This window comes from Phoca vitulina, unplaced genomic scaffold (assembly GCF_004348235.1).
Source record: "Phoca vitulina isolate PV1807 unplaced genomic scaffold, GSC_HSeal_1.0 scaffold16, whole genome shotgun sequence".
NCBI classification, from domain to species: domain Eukaryota; kingdom Metazoa; phylum Chordata; class Mammalia; order Carnivora; family Phocidae; genus Phoca; species Phoca vitulina.
In genome coordinates this window covers 35,281,866-35,302,845 of record NW_022589719.1, presented here as the reverse complement: position 1 = coordinate 35,302,845, position 20,980 = coordinate 35,281,866, and the positions used below count along the sequence as shown (strand labels likewise).

Here is a 20,980-nt window from a genome sequence, read left to right as displayed (position 1 = left end):
GTGGGGATGATGGCTCCTCTGCGGCCCTGAGCACAGGTGAGGAGGAAAGGACAGCTCTGGGAGCCGTGAGGAGGACACAGTGACCCAGAGAGGCAGGTGTCGCTGACCAACTCCTTAAGGGGCCGACGCTTACTAGCATCCCCAGCACCCACGAGGAGCAGGAGATGCCCTCGTCAGGCCAGCCCGACAGCAGGGCAGGACAGACGGAAAGAGCGGGTCTTCCCTTCACATGGGACAGGCAGGCGTGAGCCCACGTGTATCGGGGGACAGCCTCCCTGAGGCTCCTCTGCCTGAATCCTGTGCCCGTGGCTCAGTGGCAGGTGAACTGGGGCAGGGTCCTGGCCAGGCACAGGCATTTTCCAGACAGTGAGAGTTTCAGGCTTTGCAGGCCACAGGCTCTCTGTGGCACGTTCTCCTTCCCCTCCTTTAACAGCCTCTTAAAAATATAAACATTCTGCATAGATCAAGAACAGCGGGCAGGATGTGACCCCAGGGCCATGGTTTGCCGACCCCTGACCCAGGATGCAGCTCTGGAGTTAGGAGCTTTGTGAGCAGCTACCAGCAGATGTCAGAGTCCGCCTGTGGGTGCTCTGGGAGGCTGGGGTGGCCCTGGTCCCCCCACCCACACCCTCCCTCCCTGGTCTGGGGCTCTGAGAGCGTTGGGGCTCTGGGGAGCTTTTCCAGGGGGCTAGCTCCTCTTGGAAGTCCCCGTTACAAGTGGCTGTCCCGCCCAGTGGAACGGACTTGATGCCTGGAGCTCCTTTCTGCTCCAACACTCGTGCTGACCTCACGGCTCGGGGCCTGGGTCTTTGCGACGGCATGTACTTTGCGGGGAGTCACGAGACCCCAGAAAGGGTTGGGGATGCTAGGAGGCCTCGGGCTTGTGGCCTGGATAGCCTTGGGGGAACAAGGAGAGTGCTGTTCCCACCAGGCTCCCCTTACACTGGCTTCATGCTAACCCGGCCACAGCCTTCCTGGAAGGGCAGGTGGGGCACACCCCACTGAGGATCCTTGCTCTGCAGGGTCTCGGGCATCCTCCAGATAAAGCCAGGGCGTCAAGGCAATTCTGGGATGTGCTGAAGTTTTCAAGTTTTCCAAAAAAAGTTAATGTTTTAGTTTAAAATTTTCTTAAGTTTTTAATTTGTAAGAATCACGCATAACTAACCCTTGACTTTCTTTTTCACAAAGAAATGAGAATGTGGTACTGTTGGGAAATCAGGTCTTGCCCAGGCAGTGCGGGCTCGACCTCCCAAGCCGGCCCCCAAGCTGAACCCCCGAGCGGCCCCCCAGGCTGGCTGGCATGGCCCAGTTGGCTGCACCCACTGCCTCCAGCCCTGGGCCTTGGGCCTTACACCCCGGCAACTGCATCTGGTTACAAAGGAGCCATGCCTCTGAGCTCTTAAAAAGATTCCAAACATTGGTTTAGTTGACGCAGTCAAGAGTGAGTCCTGTCGGCACGAATCGAGTGGCTCCAGTGAAGATGTGACTTTCGGGGAGTTTGGGGCTGCGGGGGCCGAGGCTGTGTCACTGAGGGTCTTGTCCCCCATCTTGTCCGCGTGCGCCTCCCGGGGTGTGACGGTGTGAGTGCATGTGGCAGACCAACGCATGCGTGCTCCACGCGGTGGTGCCGTGCGCCCGCTTGCATGGTCGAGGCCAGAGCCCGGAAATGGCTGTGCACGTGTGGAGGGCACCTCACCAGAGGCAGGCCCCTGGTTGTTTCAGGGGTTTCACCACTGACACCTGTTCCCACCATCATGTTCACGTTGCAGATAAACCCGAGGAGATAGTCCCGGCCTCCAACCCATCCCGCGCTGCTGATAACGTGGCCATGGAGTCCAGGGTGGCCACCATCAAGCAGCGGCCCACCAGCCGGTGCTTCCCGTCCGTCTCGGACATGAACGTGAGTGGCTGTGCCCTGGGGGATGGCGGGCAGGCCATCTGGGCGGTGGCAGCTCACGCACTCCAGGCTGTGCAGGCAGGGTGCTCCTCACCATCTCCCGGACTCGGCCACCTGCGCTGTCTGTGCCTGGCGGCAGGTCTGAGTGTCCCGGTCACGATTCCTTACTACCTTCTTGGAACCCACCTCACATTGAGTCACTTGGTTTCTTTCCCCCGTGGACATTGCCCACTGGATAGGATAGCTTTGTGTGACACACATTAAAACAGAGGCAACTGCTAGCGATGACAATGGACATGCTCACCCTGGGAACCACATCATCTCCAGAACCCCCGGGGGAGGTGCTCCCATACGCTCTGGGCAACCTCCCCGGCGAGACCCACCCTCCCCCAGGCCCTGCCCACCATCCTCACTGCCCGCCTTGTTTGCAGCCTCTGGCTGCATCTCAAGCCCCGCCCCTCCCAGGCCCTAACACCCTCCAGACCAGCCTCGGGTCCCACAAGAGCTTGCACCCATTTCCCCCAGACTCGGGAGTCCCCCTCTGATGCCGCAGGGTAGGGGGGGCAAGCCGGCAGCCCCGTACAGACAGGGAAGTGGCAGGTTGGGTGGGGGCTGCGCGGGAATCTGCTTCCCAAGTGAAGAAGGTAAGCCCTAGGTTCCTGCTGGGCCAGCCCACCTGCAGCTGGCTCACTCACACCAGCACCTGGCCTGTGGAGGAAGACAGAGGCTCCTGCCCCACCAGCCGCTGGGCGTATTCCCCTACACAGCAGTGGCCCTGGCCCCTTCTCTCGGGCTGGTCGGCCAGACCACGGCTCCACGGAGCACACTGGCATTTAGAGGGCAGGAACCAGGGGGCAATGTTCAGGGAGAGCCTCTTCTGGGTCCTTGAAGCTGGTGCATCCCGTCAGCCTCGGCTGGACGCAGCTTGCTGCTGGAAGCAACACAGGAAGCTGGATGACAGGTGCCTGCTGCCCAGGGCTGCTGTGACACCCTCTGGGCCTGGCGGCCATGGGTAGGGCTGGTCGGGGCCCACCTCACTCTAGGCTCTCTGGTTTGCAGTCCGTGTATGAACGACAGGGGATCGCCGTGATGACACCCACGGTTCCCGGGAGCCCGAAAGGCCCATTTCTGGGCCTCCCCCGAGGTACGATGCGAAGGCAGAAATCAATAGGTAAGAAGCATGGCCTATACCCACAGAGCTTGCCCCTGGCTCTCAGAGAAGCCCTCAGAGCACCCAGGCAGAGCCACCCCCCGGGCCCACCCACCGGGGGCCTCTGAATGCCCCAGCAGACTGGAACCCTTCTACCTGCTGGAACAAAATCCAGCCTTGCAAGCACGTTATCTGTGCTGACACCAGCAGGGTGAGGGGGCACGTGTTGGGAGGGAGGCAGAGGGCAGACCGGGGTGGTCCGGGAAGCCCCCTCCCTTGCCCCGCGGGGATCAGAGTGGCAGGTGGAGGGGGTCCCCTGCTCAATGGGATCCCCGCGTTCCCTGCATTGCCCGAAATGAAACTGCCGCGCGTTTCACAGGGCAAGCTAGGTGGACACACTTCTGGGGGTGGTGGGGCCAGGTTCTAGAACTCGGACAAACCAACGTACGGTGTGTTGTAGAAAGCTGCGTACCTCCTTGTTAATGTCCCGGTGACACCTACTGACGCTTCCAGGCGAGGTGACCGTGACCCTGCCAGGCAACCCCTTTGTGAGATACTCCAGCACTGTCTTTACCACGTAAATTCTCAGAGGAGCTGGGCCAGTGAAGGACACCGGCGGACCCAGCCATCCCAGGCTGGCCCTTGGGGACACTGCAGGATGACTTCTGGAAGCACGCTGCTCTTTGGGGGGCTGGCTCCTTGGTCAGTGTGAGGTGGCTCACAGCAGTGACTAGACGGTAGTGACCCTGGTGGAGGTGCCATCTGGCTCCTGAAACCCGCCCTCCCAGGCACGCGGGGCCACCGCAGACTAGCTCAGACGCCAGGTTGGGTCCGTGGCTCTGTGCCTGGTTAATAACGATTGATTTCCTCCTGTCAGACAGCAGAATCTTTCTATCAGGTTAGTGGGCCTTGTGGTTTGGAATGTGTGATCTGAATGCAACCCCTACACTTACTCTATAAGGTGTATTCTTAAATTATGACTCCTTGGGAGCATCGCTGGCAGGAAACCCACGGGTAGCCAACGGTCAAGAAGGCCTTTTAGCAGTCCGTCCATGTGACGCCACAATACCCTCCCACAGGAGTACGTTAAATTGGGAATACCCTTATCGAATGGAAATTTTCACTGGAATAAATTATTGTAGTTTGTCCTAGAAGTTGTTTTTGATTGGAAGTAATTCATTCTGTCACCTCTTTGAGCCCCTGCATGCCCCAGCATGAGACCCGAGTCCCTCCCACCTGTCTGTCTGCTTCCCATCTCCTGGAGTGCATTCTGTTGATGTTTCGGTATCTCAGACCGCCGGAGAGAGAGTCTGTAGGCCCTGCCCAGTCAACCCACACAGAGGAGCCAGGCCCAGCGAGGCCGGGCGTCCACCGTCACCACAACCAGGCCCCTCGGCACATTCACGCCCAACAGGCGCTGCTTCACTAGGTCAGGTCCTGGGGCACAGCCTGACTTTGTGCCAAGTCAGCCGAATGCTGACCCAGGTTAGTGGTGACGGTGGAAAGCGCCTGGCCCCTCAGCCCAGCCCAGAGGGTCTCAGGACCCGGGGAGGCTCCCGAGGCCAGTGGCCCAGGGTTTGCTCCGGAAGCCGCTCCTGGCTGGGGTTGGCATCTTGCGTTAAAGAGCAGTCTGGGCCCCATCCCCTTACGGGCGTGCTGAACAGCCAGAAGGGCCTTCTCTGCCTCACAGCCGTTCTCCTGAGGGAGCGCCAACACCCTCAAGCCGCCAGTCCCCTGGCGACCGGGCTCCTGTCGCACAGGCGAGGCCAGCTCTCACGCCCCTCAGCAGCGGGCCCACCCACGTCACATGGGCCTGGCCTCTGATGGGCAGCATGACAGCATCCGCCCCCAGGTGCCAGAAACAGCTCCAGGGCCCTGGCCGATCCTGACCGGACAGATGTGTGCTGACCCGGCCCAGCCCCAGTGTGTGTTCACGCGCACCCACGTGCTCGCACGCAGCTCGTGGCCCCGGGCACCTGCCTGGCCTCGCACGTGCCTCCCACCCGCTGCTGTGGGCACTGCATGCAGAACATCTCAACAGCACGCACTCGATGCAACCCAGCACCTTTCTCTTTTTTTTCTTTTCTTTCCCTGTTTCCTGTCTTTTCCGGGAGGGGCTCGGATGGGCCACGTAAGCTCTTGGCGTGGTGGCTTGTGCTGTGTTCTGTGAACAAGTGTGCACCGTGGTTCGTTGTGCGTGTGCAGATGTAGCGTGTCACACAAACCTAGGAGCTTGGTGGGGCATCGGTGTCACGGTTTAAAACTTAAGCCTGCCTTCTCCTTGCAGGAATAACGGAGGAAGAGCGGCAATTTCTGGCCCCTCCGATGCTGAAGTTCACCAGAAGCCTGTCCATGCCAGACACCTCCGAGGACATCCCCCCCCCACCGCAGTCCGTGCCCCCGTCCCCCCCGCCCCCGTCCCCCACCACCTACAACTGCCCCAAGTCCCCAACGCCGAGAGTCTACGGGACCATCAAGCCGGCGTTCAATCAGAACTCCGCTGCCAAGGTGCCCCCCGCGGCTCGCTCGGACACGGTGGCCACGGTGATGAGGGACAAGGGGATGTACTACCGGCGGGAGCTGGACCGCTACTCCCTGGACTCCGAGGACCTCTACAGCCGCAGCGCCGCCGCCCAGGCCAACTTCCGCAACAAGAGGGGCCAGATGCCGGAAAACCCGTACTCGGAGGTGGGGAGGATTGCGAGCAAAGCCGTGTACGTCCCCGCCAAGCCCGCCCGGCGGAAGGGCATGCTGGTGAAGCAGTCCAATGTGGAGGACAGCCCCGAGAAGACGTGCTCCATCCCCATCCCAACCATCATCGTGAAGGAGCCCTCCACCAGCAGCAGCGGGAAGAGCAGTCAGGGCAGCAGCACGGAGATCGACCCGCAGGCCCCCGAGCAGCCGGGCCAGCTGCGGCCCGACGACAGCCTGACCGTCAGCAGCCCCTTCGCCGCCGCCATCGCTGGGGCCGTCCGCGACCGGGAGAAGCGGCTGGAAGCCAGGAGGAACTCCCCGGCCTTCCTCTCCACAGACCTGGGGGACGAGGACGTGGGTCTGGGGCCGCCCGCCCCCCGGGCGCGCTCCTCCAACTTCCCCGAAGAGGTCGGCTTTGGTGAGGAGGATGGCGCCGAGCCCATGTCGCTGCCCACGCCGGGGGCACCGCCCAGGGAGCCCGAGAACCACTTGGTGGGTGGCGGTGAGGCCGCAGCTCAGGGGGAGGCCGGCAGGCCGCTGAATTCCACACCCAAAGCCAAGGGCCCCGAGAGCAGCCCCACCGTGCCCCCCAAGAGCAGCAGCGTGGCTGGCCCTGAGAATTACGTCCACCCGCTCACGGGCAGGCTGCTGGACCCCAGCTCCCCGCTGGCCCTGGCGCTGTCTGCAAGGGACCGAGCCATGAAAGAGTCCCAACAGGGCCCCAAGGGGGAGGCCCCCAAGGCCGACCTCCACAAGCCTCTCTACATTGATACCAAAATGCGGCCCAGCGTGGAAGCAGGCTTCCCCCCGGTCACCAGGCAGAACACGCGGGGGCCCCTGAGGCGGCAGGAGACCGAGAACAAGTACGAGACGGAGCTGGGCAAGGACCAGAAGGGCGAGGACAAGAAGCACATGCTCATCAACATCGTGGACACGTCCCAGCAGAGATCAGCCGGCCTGCTGATGGTCCACACCGTGGATGCCACCACCACCGACCACCGGCTGCAGGAAGAGGAAGAGAGAGCTAATGTGGAGGCCCAGCCAGACCACTCGCTGCCCGAGGTGCCAGAAGGCACTCCCGAAACCGAAGGTGCTTTACAGATCTCCGCCAGCCCTGAGCCCGCCGCCACCGTGCCCGGCAGGACCATTGTGGCGGCGGGCTCCGTGGAAGAGGCGGTGATTTTGCCATTCCGCATCCCTCCTCCCCCTCTGGCATCCGTGGATCTGGATGAGGATTTTATTTTTACAGAGCCATTGCCTCCCCCCCTGGAATTTGCAAATAGTTTTGATATCCCCGATGACCGCATCGCTTCTGTCCCCGCTCTCACGGACCTGGTCAAGCAGAAGAAACAGGACGCCTCCCAGTCCCCTTCGTTGAACCCCAGCCAACCAGCCAACTGTGCGGACAGCAAGAAGCCGGCTGGCCTTTCCAACTGCCTGCCTGCCTCATTCCTGCCGCCCCCCGAGAACTTTGACGCAGTCACGGACTCTGGGATCGAGGAGGTGGACAGCCGGAGCAGCAGCGAGCACCATCTCGAGACGACCAGCACCATCTCCACGGTGTCCAGCATGTCCACCCTGTCTTCTGAAGGCGGGGAGAGCGTGGACACCTGCACGGTCTATGCAGACGGGCAAGCATTTACGGTGGACAAGCCCCCAGTACCTCCGAAGCCGAAAGTGAAGCCCATAATTCCCAAAAGCAATGCACTTTATCAGGACGCGCTAGTGGAGGAGGACGTGGACAGCTTCGTCATCCCTCCCCCGGCCCCCCCCGCCGCCGCCGGGCAGCGCCCAGCCTGGGGCCGCGAAGGTGACACCGCCAAGGACCTCCAAGTTGTGGGGGGACGTCTCTGAGGTCAGAAGCCCAATTCGCTCAGGCCCGAAGGCAAACGTGATCAGTGAGTTGAACTCAATCCTGCAGCAAATGAACCGAGAGAAATCGGCAAAGCCGGGGGAAGGATTGGATTCGCCCACAGGAACCAAGCCTGCCGGCCTCGCTCCAAGGTAAGTCCCGCAGGTGGCTTTGACGCAGACTGCCCCGTGCTGGCTTTCCTGCCTCGTCCGGTCGGGGCCGACCAGGAAAGGCCCTCGGGAAGCAGCCAGAGCGGACGTGAAGGGGGCCTCCATAACGCACCTGTCGCACAGCGCCCAGCCCACCCTCCTGGACTCCGGCAGAGCGCACACGCTGCAGCCATCCTGGCAGGAGGCGGCACTCCCCAGGTGAAGACCTGTAGTGAAACGCAGCCGTACGAGGCCAGCCCCACTGCGGTTTCCACAGACGTGCTCTGGTCCCGGTCGTTCCATGTCCTCCAAACCTTTGCCAGGACCCCCTCTAAGGTCATCCTGGAGCCTCGCAGAAGCCAAAACTGAGCTCTGCCCAGCTGGTTGCAGGGAGTAGCCATGCCAGAGGAGAGCGAGTGGGTCGGTGGCGTGCGTGCGCGTGTGATTAAGTGTGCATGGATCCTTCTCGCTTCCTCCGGTCACTGACGGGTTGGAGAGCTGGGGAAGGTGCCAGGTTGTGGCTTCACTAGTGAGCTCAGAGGGTAACGGCCCCCCCGCCGCCCCCGCCACCCCCGCCAGCCCAGCCCAGCCCAGCAGGCAGGCATCACGGAAGAGGGCATCCACGTCTCCCGGGGGTGACCATTCACGGTTTCAGCAGCGTCAAGTGCTGCCGTTGCAGCTGGAGGTAGAGTATGAGGGCTCACTTCTAACCGGAGCCACAAGGCTCTGGCGAGGCAGGCCCCTCGCGCTCCACCTAGAGCTTTGGGGTGACTGTCACCAGAGCGGTTTGCTCCCCCGGACCCTCACTGTGCTGGGCGCTCTTCCCTGTGACGCAGCTCCGTTCACTGTCCCGCGCGGCTGTTCCTTGGCCTCCCGCACTGCTGTCTGCTCCCAGATCTCGTCGCTTTCACTAACGAGTCTGTCTTCGTGCTCCCTCCGGACAGGCGTTTGCCTCAAACGTCTCAGCCCGTTAACCAGCGACACCCCCCTGTGGCTGGACCTGCAGAGGCGGGCCCAGAGCCAGTGTTCCCAGTTACCCTCAGTGTGGATGTAAATAAATTACTCAGATGGCTCCCAGTACACTCAGAGAAATAATGACTGGCCAGCGGGGTAGAGAGAAGCAGGACGACACTCCATCCACTAACTGTGACATTCAGAAAATACCTCCAGTTGAAAACCAAGTCTGCAAAAAGGCCCCATTTCTGGGGGACGTCTGCACCTACATACCTACAAATATTATTATATACTCGAAAGTCTGAAAGGAAAATCTTAAAACTAGCCAGTTTTGCCCTTTCCCTGTATGTGAGAATACAGTTCTTTGTTGCTACATCACGTGAAAGCACAAGAAGGGAGATGCTTTCTCTCCAGTGCTTCACATTTTACAGAACACTGGCCCGTGAGTGCAGGGGAACGGGTACTCATTGTACCCCTTCTCCAGATGTGGGAAGCGGAGCGCTGAGTGGCTGGGCACCGTGCGCAGCGGGAGACCGAGCCAGGACTCAGGCTGAGGGCCTGGCCTGGCGCTTCCCCTCGCTGCCAGTGTCTGAGCTCGGCAGAGTCTGAAGGGATGACTCAAGAGCTGCTCAGGCCTAAGCCCTGCTGCCCCGAGCCCTCCCACCCCAATCCAGGGGCCTCTGGATTGCTCGCCACCTCCACTCCTTTCCCAACTGGGTGAGCTCCTGGGGGCACAGGGGAGAGTGGGTGTCGAGCTGCATGTGTCCCGAGGGCTTCCCCGCCTGCGTTTCCCTCGGTGGGAGGGGCCTCAGAGCGGACGTCACCTGGCAGAATCCTGTTGGATTTCTCGAGAGCAGCTGCAGGACCACCTCCAAGCGATGCTCAGATGCCAAGAACAGCCACCTCCGGTCTGTTCTGTTATTTATAACCCAGTTCACTTACAATGAGAACATCAGCCGACATCTCTCGAGGCCTCCCCAAACACTGGGCACCACGCCCCACGGGCACTGCTGACGCAGGGCCTGCCATTATTTCCCGTGTGCCGATGACCAGACTGAAGGTCAGAGAGGTGGACATGCGGCCAGGAGTACCCCACCGGAAGGCCAAGACCCGACTTCCGACCCAGGGAGCATCTCAGGGTTCCACTCCCGAGCTGTTGCAGGAGCCAGGGATCAGCCCGGGAGGAAGGGGCGGCTGCCCAAGCTGTCTGCAGGGCTGAGATCGCCGAGGGCGGGCCGTCCCCAGGCCTTTGCGGCTCACCTGAGCCCAGCTGCATGCCGGAGCCCTTCTCTTTGGTGACCCGGTGGCTGACGGTAGGCCAGGTCAGTCACCAGGCAGCCTCTGGCACTGCTGAGCACCCAGAGGTGGCGTCCTATTCTCGGCTCTCGGCCAAGGGTGGCACTGAGTTGGCCTGGGCATCCGATGGCCCTGAGCCCCAGGGCAAAGAGAAAAGTCATTGCCTTCAGGCGCCACACTGGGCACTCCACCAGCTACTGTGGCTTTGCTGATTTCACAGCCTCACCGGGCAAAGCCCGAAGCGGATGTCAGCTGTGGCCGTGAGGCTGCTGACAAGGGTGAGGTGGGTGACAGCTGCTGAGCAGCAACCCGAGGTGGGGCTGAGCTGCCCCCTCGCACGCGCATCTTCCCCGGGGGCAAGCCTCTCCTTTGCTGGGTCTTGCCTCGGTTGACAAGCCCGGGTATTTGCCCATTTGGAGATCACCTGCCAGGGTGGCTCCCCGCTACTTTTAAATGCATCCCGGAGCTCGGGCTGGGAGTGGCCCTGGGCAGCGTGAGGCGTGGACCTGAACGCAGGGCATCCTCCTGGGGAGAAGCAAAGGCGTTTCTCTAGGGAGAATGAAAAGTGACACATGCATAAATCCTCTCTCCACAGAAACTGTTTCAGTCGCCCAAGAGAGCTCAAGTTTTGGAGCTCACCCCTTTGGGGTTACCTGCCCCCTTGGGTGCTTCTTAGCAACTGAGGTGAGACTCTTCACTTCTCGCTAGAGCCCAGGGTGGGAAGAGACCCTCGCTCACCTGAGGACATGAAATTTGACCTGAGCCCCGCAGCTCCGGTCTGTTCCCCAAAACCAGAGAAGACTCGGGATCTGGAGATGTCTTGATTACAAATACAGGGGCGAGAACATGATCAAGTAGCTTTCCTGAGTACCAACGTTGGAGGCGCCTCCTCGGCCCTGTCTGAACACACCCCACTAAGGAAGGAGCCGCGAGGCAGCTCTGGGGAAAGCCTGGTTTTTCCAAGAAGCGACCTCATCTTTGAAGAGAGTGTCAGCCTGGGTCACAGCAAAGCAAGCTGTGGTTTGAGGGCGTCTGCGAGGAGTCTGCGGAGCCCCAGCCCTTCCCGGGAAGCTCAGGGTCAGGCAGACGGCCAGCCGCACTGCCCTTAGGACAGCGCGGTGAAGGCGCTGTCCACGGCTGCAAGGATGTCCTTCCCATGCGTAGGCTTTTTCCTCTCCAAAGCCCTTTGGTGACAGACGACCCCTGAGGATTTTGTGGCGTTGGAGGGCTCTGCAGGAGTGGTTTTCTCCCCATTGTGAAGCACTTGGTGTTTTGCTTGAAGTCACATGGCCCAGTGTGCCCCCCACAAGCTCCAGGGCACAGATGGGAAGCTGATGGGACACACTCCATCCTTGAGCCTGGAAGCCCAGCCCGGCCCAGGGCCTCCTGAGTCCACTGGCCGGGAGTCCCTGAGCTGCTGTTTTGTAGGAGCCCAGGGCCAGGCCTGAGGGTGGAGAGTAGCAGGAGGGATACACACCTGCAGAGGCCTGGGCCCTTGGAAGCTGGGCAGCAGACGCAGAGCTGTCGATGACCTCTCCTGTGCCGGGAGCTGTGCTGAGCCCCGGGACTCATCCCCAAACTGGAACACATTCCAGGTGTCTCCTCCGTTGGGGAGCTGTACTCTCAAGGGGAAAATGGACAAGTAGTAATGAACAAACCCAAAGCGCACCAAGTGCTACAAAGGAACAGGGACACTTTCACAAGTCCAAGTCAACATGGGCAGGAAGGAGGTGACAGTCCTTAAGGAAGTGACCTCTGAATGACCAGAGATAAAAGAAGAAGCCAGACGTGCAGAAAATCAGGAGTGGAGCATCCCGGGCACAGGCACAACGTGCACGAAGCCCAGAGGCCAGAAAATGCTTTCCGTGCCAAGGGAGGGCTGGTGGGCCTCGGGGTGGGGAGGGAAAGCGGGACTATGTGCGCCTGCAAGAGGGCGGCCGTCCCAGGCTTCGCGTGACCGGACCTCCGTGTCACGGTTACCGGCAGCCGTCCAGTGCAGCAGCTCTCATGGTGGAACAGGTGCCCTCCGCCAGCTGCGGCGGGGTCCGTGTACGAGGCCAGGGGGCCTGCGCTCTGCAGACCAAGGGGCAGATTCGAAGGCCAACGGCCTCAGGTACCCAGAACGGCAGCTCTGTTTGCCTGACTTCCGCTCTTTGGCAGCCCAGACAATGCAGACATCCCTTCCGGAGCAAGACAGATGCGCTGCGGTATCCAGCAAGTCCACGGCCGCGGAGTCAGTCTTGTTTTCACCCTGTGTGTGCCGGGGGGAGCAAGCAGTGGACGTACGCTTGTGGGGGTCCCCCTACAGCTTCCGTCCAGAGGGCATGGCATCAGCTGGATCCTAAGGCCCCTCTAGGTCACCCAGCTCTTCTTGGCCTGGCCTCCACCTCCCGGGGGCACAAATGGGCTCGGAGGAGGAGAGCCATCCTCCCGAGGCCCCGCACGGCTGGCCCCCTGCATCCGCCCTCGCCGGCCGGTGCCTCCAGCGCCTCCCTGGCTCTGCAGTATTATCCTGAGAGCCTCCTGGCTTTAAAATAAATCAGTCTGGGTTGTTAAAAAATTATCTCCGCCCAGCTGGTCCCAGAGCATGGACTTCAAAGCCAACTCAACAGAAGCTGCCGAACGGCATTCCCTTAACCTCGACACCGTCACGGGTCACAGGGGTTTTACCGTTTCACAGCCACCAACTGAAACAGGAAGGAGATGTCAGTGAATGGAAGGGTAGATAATTGGGTGAGCACTATGCACAGGGGATCGTGAAATTTGCTCTTGGTGTGTTTTCTTGTAGACCGTATTCGAGGAAGGTTATTCCAGTCCGGTTACAGCCTTTCCCCATGATCACAGGTGTGGTTCTTAGGTTCTCACTTTCCCGTCCGGATGTTAGGATCGGTCAGCAGGAGCACGTCAGGGGGTGAATGCTGCTCCCTGAAAACGGGGTGCCTTTTTGACCTGCTTGGATGCGAACGTTCTGGCAGGAGGACCCCGGCTCCTGACGGACCCAAGGCGCCCACCCACACTCCCAGTCGGGCCACAAGCTAAACAGTATCCACCCACCATTCAGGCAACAATGACCCGCACACCGACTGTGGGCCGCGGCCCCTGGTGGTGCTCAGGGCTCGTGGCAGCCGTGAGGACGAGGTGTCAGAGGCACCAACATGCCCCAGGCTTGGAGCCAGGGAGACACACGGAGTGCTCGGGCCTTAGGCAGGTGTGGGAATGACTCGGTTGCCCTCCCCACCTCCCCTGTCCCAGGGCCACTTCATAAGAGCGCTTTGGCAATAAGGGCCATGTCCACACGAGACGGGTTCCTCACGAGAAGGCCCTGGTAACTAAAACGCAGAGGTGGGACCGGTCACACTGGGACAGTCTGGTGCCAAACAGGTTCAGAGCCGCTGCCCCAGCTCGCGTGCGGGACAACAGATACACCTCGCCGGCATCACCAAGCGGCCTCTGGCCCACATTCAGTGGCTGTTCAAAAGCCAGATGGAATCTGTAAACACACTGAAAAAGCCACTTGAATCTGCCTTCCCCCACCCCAGTTAACTGGTTCTGGCTAATGAAATAACGACACGTCTCTGAGAGTGTCAGCTCTCAATTCTTGTTTTAATTCGGTTTCCATATGGATTTGATTTAAAAAGGCAGCCTAGAGAGCGCTGATCCAAGAGAGGGTGTGTGCGTGTGCACGTGTCTGTGTTCTAAATCAGGGCGACAGATTCCTGCGTGTTCCACCCGGGAACCCAGTGGTTGCTTAGCAACGTACCGATCTCTGCAGCCAGGAGGATCCAGTGAATAATGTCAGCGTGATGAACCGAGAGTAATCAAGCTACTGAGAAAGAGGGCAGGATGGGCCAGCCCGGGGAGGGCCTTTGCTCTGCTTCTCAGGCTCTCTGGTTACTCTTTTCCATGGCGACTTTCCGCCGGCCCCAAGCTCGTGGTCAGATCCGGCATCCCCCCATTATCAGTTGCCAGGCTCTCGGCTCACGGTGGAGACTTGAAGCAAAGCACAGGTACCCACGGGGCGCCTTCCCCCACCAGGAATGTCGATTTAGGCTTGCCAAGCTGCAAAAGACAAAGGACACACGGCTTGGGAGCCCTCGTCAGGGTCTTAGCAACGAGCTGGTCCTCTGAGGACTTCAGGCAGAGGCTCATGTCATTCCGATGCTGTGGTCCTCGCTTTCTCACCAGGTTTTCCCTGGATAATTTTCTTCTTTATGTTCACGTTATCCCAAGCCAGAGAAGGCAGGGTCGTGAGTTTCCCATTCTAAACATGAAAGTGAGGCCCGTATTCATCTTCTGTCCTGGCCAGCGAGGCGGACTGCCCACTCTGCCTGCCTCCTCGGCCAAAGAGGAACGAGCCTCAGGAGATTCTCAGCCGACATCTGTACCCCCACTTTCATTTCATCCATCGAAAAAAACCTTCTTTTTTAATTTTAATTAATTTTGCAGTGTTGTCTCAAGCCATTCCATTCTGTCATTTTCATGTGCTTTCGTGATGGGTGTTCACAGAAGAGGGTCATGCTGAACAGAAGTAAGTGCCACTCGCAAAACTGCCTTGATTTCTGGTGTGTGCTGTTCCCCCCCCCCCCCCCCCCCCACCAGGGTGTTTGGGGGGGCTGCTCCTTTTTTCCCAACAACAAACACAAGCTGCCTGCAAGGCTTTCCTTTAAAAAAAAAAAAAAACCCCATCCCAGCTACCTAGAAACGGTCGGACAGCCACCCTCTGGCTTGGAGGTGCCCGCTGTTCAGTGTGGCCCGGGTTTGGGGGACCCCTCCCCGACTGTGCTGCCCTGGTGGGTCCAACCAGAGTCAGGGACATGGACACTGTCACCATGCCGTGTCACCTCTAGAAAAAGCACATCGGGACTGTTACGACAAAGCAACACCTGAGCAGAGGTGCTCTTGTAGATTTACCCACTTTACAAAAACCTCATCTCTTCCCCAAAGGTTCTAGGCCCTAATGAACAACTCCAATCACCTCTGGATGGAGCGGCTTTGCGCCTACTCGACCACCTTAGCTTAACTGTTGTATCAAAGCAGAACCAATGAGTCTTCCCAAAACAGAGGTGCCCCAGCGCCGTGGAGCAGGCACAGGGAGGGCACAGGCCACCTTGAAGGACACTCCACAGCACTCCCTGCCAGCGCGCGCTTCGGCCCAAGCCAGAAGTGGAGTGGGTCTTCCGATCCTACTCGAGCAGCAGAACGTGCAGCTTTCTCCTTAAACCCTTGCTGCTCCACCCCTCTCTCAAGAACCTGATCTAGGTCCCAGAGGTGCTGGCTCCCCGTCCCTACAGCTCGCACCATCGGGGCTCCTACTTCTGGATTTGGAGTAACTGAGCCTGGCGGTGGTGGATGGGCTGCCTTTACCGGCCAGTATAACCAGTACACCAGGAACCAGCACCCACGGCCCCGGAGGTTCTTGACGGAGGTCTCCTGTTTGTACCAGATCCCACCTGGGGCACCCGGCCCTCCAGGAAGCTGCATGGGGACACTCTGGGGGTGGCTGTCCCTGGCCCAGTCGCATCCACCTGCCCCTGGGAGTGCTTGTGTCAGGATCGAAGTGCGAGTCCGCCCAGGCTCCTCTACATCTGCTGCTTCCACATCCCATCCTTGAAGCAGCCGAGACTGCCATCCGGTGCCTAAGTGTCACAAGCTTGGAGACACCCAGGTAGCTGACATGGGGGTGCTTGTACCCACATACCAGTGGCAGAGAAAACACACCGCAGCAAAGAAAAGCTAGGGAGAGGACGGGCTGACTGGGCCTCGTGCCCAGCTCACCCCTTCGTGTACACCCCCCATCCCTGTCCTTGTCCGTTTTCATCACCCGCCATGGCAACACCTGTGCGGCTCCTCACACACTCCCGAACACACCCTACCCTGACTCCCCACTTGGGAGGGAGAGGAGCCCATACGTATGAAGACATGGAGACTCACAGGCTAAAATGTGCCTATGCTGGTGTTAGGTGGAGCCAGGCTTCATACATCTCAAGTCCAAATCCTGAGGAGGAACCCATAGTAGGAGGGATCCTTCCGGAAGGGGATGGGTGGTCGGTCCACATTCACATGAATGAGCCCAAAAGACAAGAAATACACACCTACTCTTGCCACTTCCCCTGTTGGCTGTGGCTTTGTTGGGCTGGTAGCATGGATACGCCTTCCGTTTGGGGACAGCAGAGAAGAGCATGAACCAGAGCCCAGAGGCGTGGCTGTTCTCTGTATGTGGCTGGAAAGCCTCCCGCGGGCCTTGGCCAGACCCAGGGAGGGGGCCCTGCGCAGGTGAGCACAAAGACCAGACACTTCCCTGGCACTGAGATGCAGTCTTCTCCCCTCAGGTCATCCAGCGTCTCCTTGAGGCCAATAAACGCCGAGCCTCAGAGGCGCGAGTGTACCCCACTCCAACCCCTCGGGCTTCACCTGCCTGGCCAGAGCAGGAAGGACATGGGGGACTCCCAAGGACTCCCCTGGCCACTTGGGAGAAGGGGGTTCCTTTCAGATTTCTGCTTTTTGGTGAGGATCGTTACCTACCGACACTGAGCTTCCCACACTGCCTTCATGTGGGGAGAGAAGACATTAGCGCACCCACTCCATTCCGCAATCAAATGGCCCCGCCGACACTGGACCCAAAGTCGCAGCAGTTCTGGGTTTAGCCCTCCGGGTCAGTACGGACTGCACTCTGGCAAATTACTCCTTGTTCTCAGGGTCCGTGGATGGTTTCTTCAAACCCTGAGTGCCCCCAAGTCGGTGTGGGGCTTCCCACTCACTGCAACAGGACCAGCCTGCAAGGGACCCTTCCCTGCACTTGTCCTTTCAAGCCGAAAAGCCCAAGGCCTGGCAGGCAGTCAAGAGGGAGGGTCTCTCCCCAAGTGTGCTCTTCCTTCTATGTGCCGAAACGGAGGCAAAAGCTGTCCTTTGCTCATACTGGTGATGTACTGGTGACATCACCAGACACGTCTCACCCAGGGAGCAGGACCTTGTGCAGGTCCCGTCCTCATGTGCCTCCCTGGCCGCCCCGGTCTGGCCCTCCCTGCTCACACGGTGCAGGCGCCCCCACCCGGCAGCCGCCCCCTCGAGGGGCCAGGTGAGTGGGCCGCCTTGGTGTGCTGTGGCTTCTTCTCAGAACTCTGCCTCCTGCCCCCTTCTGCCCTGCCCCGGTCCTGGCATGGCAAGTCGTCTGCTCACTGCCAGCGAGGCTGCCCCTAGAGTGTCTCCCCCCCAGCCACGCCCCTGACCTTGGCGGTCTGCATCCCGCTGACCCACGTCGTGACGTGGCTTGTGATATTTGTCTCTGTTGCTGTTTCAGAAGTCCAGAGGTCATGAGCACCGTCTCAGGTACACGGAGCACGACGGTGACCTTCACGGTTCGCCCGGGGACCTCGCAGCCCATCACTCTGCAGAGCCGGCCTGCAGACTTTGAGAGTAGGACCTCAGGAACAAGACGTGCCCCGAGCCCTGTGGTGTCACCAACAGAGCTGAGTAAAGAGATCCTGCCTGCCCCCCTCTCCGCCGCTGCTGCCACTCCTTCTCCCACTCTCTCAGAGGTCTTTAGCCTTCCAAGCCAGCCCCCATCCGGGGACCTGTTTGGCTTGAACCCAGCGGGACGCAGCAGGTCACCATCCCCCTCGATACTGCAACAGCCAATCTCAAATAAGCCTTTTACGACTAAGCCTGTGCACCTGTGGACTAAACCAGACGTGGCGGATTGGCTGGAAAGTCTAAACTTGGGTGAGCATAAAGAGACCTTCATGGACAATGAGATTGACGGCAGTCACCTACCAAACCTTCAGAAGGAAGATCTAATAGATCTTGGGGTGACTCGGGTCGGGCACCGGATGAACATAGAAAGGGCTTTGAAACAGCTGCTGGACAGATAAGGGTGGCTGCTCTTTACCTTTACAGACTTCTTGTTATAAGTAGAGATGGGCTTCTACTGAAATATTTGGGCGGCCAAGCACAGTCTGTGAGCACCAACCCCATTCCATGGGTTTGTCTCCTGGTACCCAAAGAAATGCCGAGTGTGTCCAGGTGTGGCTGAGCGAAGGCCTTGAAACGCCCCCACTCTCCACGTGGGCTTCACGGGCTCTTTCCGTGCAGCAGGGGACACGGGGAGGGAGTTCTGCCACCACGGAAAGAGGCACAGCTTGCCTCCCAGCATGCAGATGACCTCACTTTGCCCGGTCCCAGGGACGCCCCCGTCGATTTAGCACGGGACCCTTGCTCTTGCAGGCAGACACCAGTGTCCTCTAGATACCTCCTGAGACCTCCCTCCTCTGCTTTCCGGGCAGCTCTCACCACCCCAGGCCCGCCTCAGTCTGTGGCCTCCGGGAGGGCACTCAAAGCTCACTTGCTCCTTTCTTTCCTCTACTTTGCTTGCGGTAAGACACCCCAGACCTGTCTGTCCGGTGCCCCTTCTTAGGCCCGAAAGGTAGAGAATCTTTTTTTCCTCTGGATTCTTTACCCCATCTCCTCCTGCAATGTGCATCCGTGGTTCTTTGGCCATGAAGTTTTTGGTCATGGTGGGGAGTCTGAATGGGATCGTGCCCGGCTTTGCTTAGCTTTCTTTATTTCTGCAAATCTATTAGCATAATTCCAAGGTGGCCAAACAGATGTCACACGGAGTTAGTCAAAGCACAAAGTCACGATTCCAAGGAGGAGGGGAGACCTGGCCATGGGAAGCAGCCAGTGTGCGGCTGCCTGGGTCCCAAGTCCCCTCCAGGGGAAGAGCGGTCAGTCATCTGCCAGGAGTGTCTCCAGGACGGTGAGAAGGGGATTCTCTGCCTTTCACAATTTTTTTTTAAACTGAAAGTGTGTTGCATTCTGCAAAATCAGAGCAGGTGAGCGTCCACTTTAACACGAGGGTGGGACACGAGGTGAACGGTGGGTGCGTGCTGCGGTGGGGGAGACCGCATCTTCCCTGGAGCCGGGTGGGGCGCCATGACGTCAGGTCCGAGCCCGGCCCAGGGTGAGCATCTCTGCCGAGACAGCCTCTCTGCTCTCTGAGGCCAGGGAAGATGGTACTTGGGGGCTCTCCCCCTCTGTCTCCGACTGTCCACGCAGCCCCCCAATTTGTCTTACAACAGGCTTCTTGAGCACCCAGTGGGTACGGCGTCTAGACCGGACCCCAGGCTGAGAACACACGGTGGGCTACAGGCTGAGGGTGCAGGCAGACAAACGAAGGAAGGAAAGCCAGGGAGGTTTCCCGGGCTGCGCCGGGCCCCTCTCGTGAGGCTTTCCTGAGCCGTGCCCGTTCTCCTCCCTGGAGTCCCCTCCCCTGTAACAATACCTCCGGTTTCCAAGGGAGGTTGCCACCTGCACGGGGAGCCACCGGACATCCAGCCAGGCCTTCAGCACATTCTCCCACACTTGGAAGAAACTTAAACAGCAGGTTTTGGCTTTTATTATGATTTCAGAACTAGCCTAGCCCATCTCTAATTATAAAAACATGATTTTTTTTTCCTTTCTTTTCTTTACGCTCACAATCAAGTGTCTGATTAGGTCTGGAACAGCTCTAGAATGAACACATAAAATTTAGCAATTTAAAATTTCTTTCTTTACTGCAAGTTTAAATAGTTGTACAGATAGTTTATAAGCACAATATTTTAAGAAAAAAAAGTGGCTGGTCTACTAGGCAGCCTTTGTGCCACTTCAGTGCTAGAAAGTTAAAGAAAAAAAAAACTTTTGTGATTTAATAACACTATTTCTGTGGAATTATAAAAGTATGACCTTTTTAAATCAACCTTATTTGGATGCATCTGAACCAGCAGAGCTGTGTTATATTTTCTATCTTTGCTAGAACTTCGTCATCGAAGGACAATTATTTCTTCAAAAGTGGTTACAATTCACAATGCAGCAGTTTCTCCAAAAACAAACATGCACCACACACGCGCGCGCGCGCACACACACACATTCACGGTTTTTCCAGCCACATGCCCCTGAATTGGAAACTGAGTTTTGGACCTTTCTCTGTTCCAAACCCTTCTGCAGGGCAACCTGTATTTGAATGCCCCGATCCAACGTGAAATCATTTGAACACGAAGGCGCTTCTGTCCCGCGCACCTTCCGTCTCTTGGTCGTGGGGTGTGCTGGGGACGCCACGGGTGGCCTGCTGAGGCCACCTGCGAGTGTTCAGAAAACGAAAAGGTGGTGGTTGGGCCATTATTTGTCTTCCATTTGGTGATAGAGCAAAATTCAGTCAGTGCACCGCTCACCCTGGTTCTTCCCTCCTCTGTCTACTGTTCAGCATTACCTCCACGCTCAGTGCCAGGCGACACGCCAGAACAAGAGAGGACAGGAAGGGAAGGCGCTGCTAGGTTGCCATCTGGTGGCTTTAGGTTCACTGGACTTTGGCTGCCACTCCCTTTCTTAGAGAGACGCCAAGCCACGGGCAACTAACCAGAAGCAAGCAGAGTGCAAGACAGAAAAAAAAAGCTGGGCAGTCACTTATTTTTGCCTTGTCTTATTCTAGAAAAGTCACAGGACCCCGCAGAACCTGCACTGACCAACAGAGTAACCCATGTTGCCAAGATGAACCCATCTCTAGCCCTATTCGATGGTGTTGCTACAGAAAGCAATAGTTCCTCACTGAGATCGCCGCCCACTGTTCTCCCTCCCCGCCCCCCTTGGACACATTAGGACCAGGCCCTATTCCACGACCTCCTCAATGGTGGGACCCAAGTCAAACTGCTCATATAAAGATCATGTTAATACTACTCCGGGTTTTAAGATCAACTTTTGTTATCTACTGTAATTTAAATAAATTGCATTTACATGCCTAGTCTCTGTAACATTGTGTATACAAAACCAAAATCTCGCAAGATGTAAATTATGTATACCTGCCAAGACACCTTCTCCAGGGTGTCTGTGCACATTTTAAGTTAATTCATATAATATAAAATGACTCAATGTGACTGTTGATTTGCTGAACTTTACATATCACAAAGTGGATTATTTGTGGTACTTTAGTTAGTAAAATGGTGATTTTTTTTTTTTCTGAG

The 20,980-nt window shown here is 58.4% G+C and overlaps 1 protein-coding gene across 1 annotated transcript in view; it reads left to right on the top strand.

Moving 5' to 3' along the window:
• SHANK2 (SH3 and multiple ankyrin repeat domains 2) overlaps window positions 1–20,450 on the top strand; it is a 477,134-nt gene extending 456,684 nt beyond the window's left edge. The window contains 6 exon segments of the mRNA XM_032414570.1: window positions 1,770–1,900; window positions 2,957–3,068; window positions 3,925–3,945; window positions 5,335–7,508; window positions 7,510–7,745; window positions 17,290–20,450. Of these exon segments, the coding sequence (XP_032270461.1) occupies window positions 1,770–1,900; window positions 2,957–3,068; window positions 3,925–3,945; window positions 5,335–7,508; window positions 7,510–7,745; window positions 17,290–17,860 (3,245 nt within the window). The 3' untranslated portion in view covers window positions 17,861–20,450.
• The last annotated feature ends 530 nt before the right edge of the window (window positions 20,451–20,980 follow it).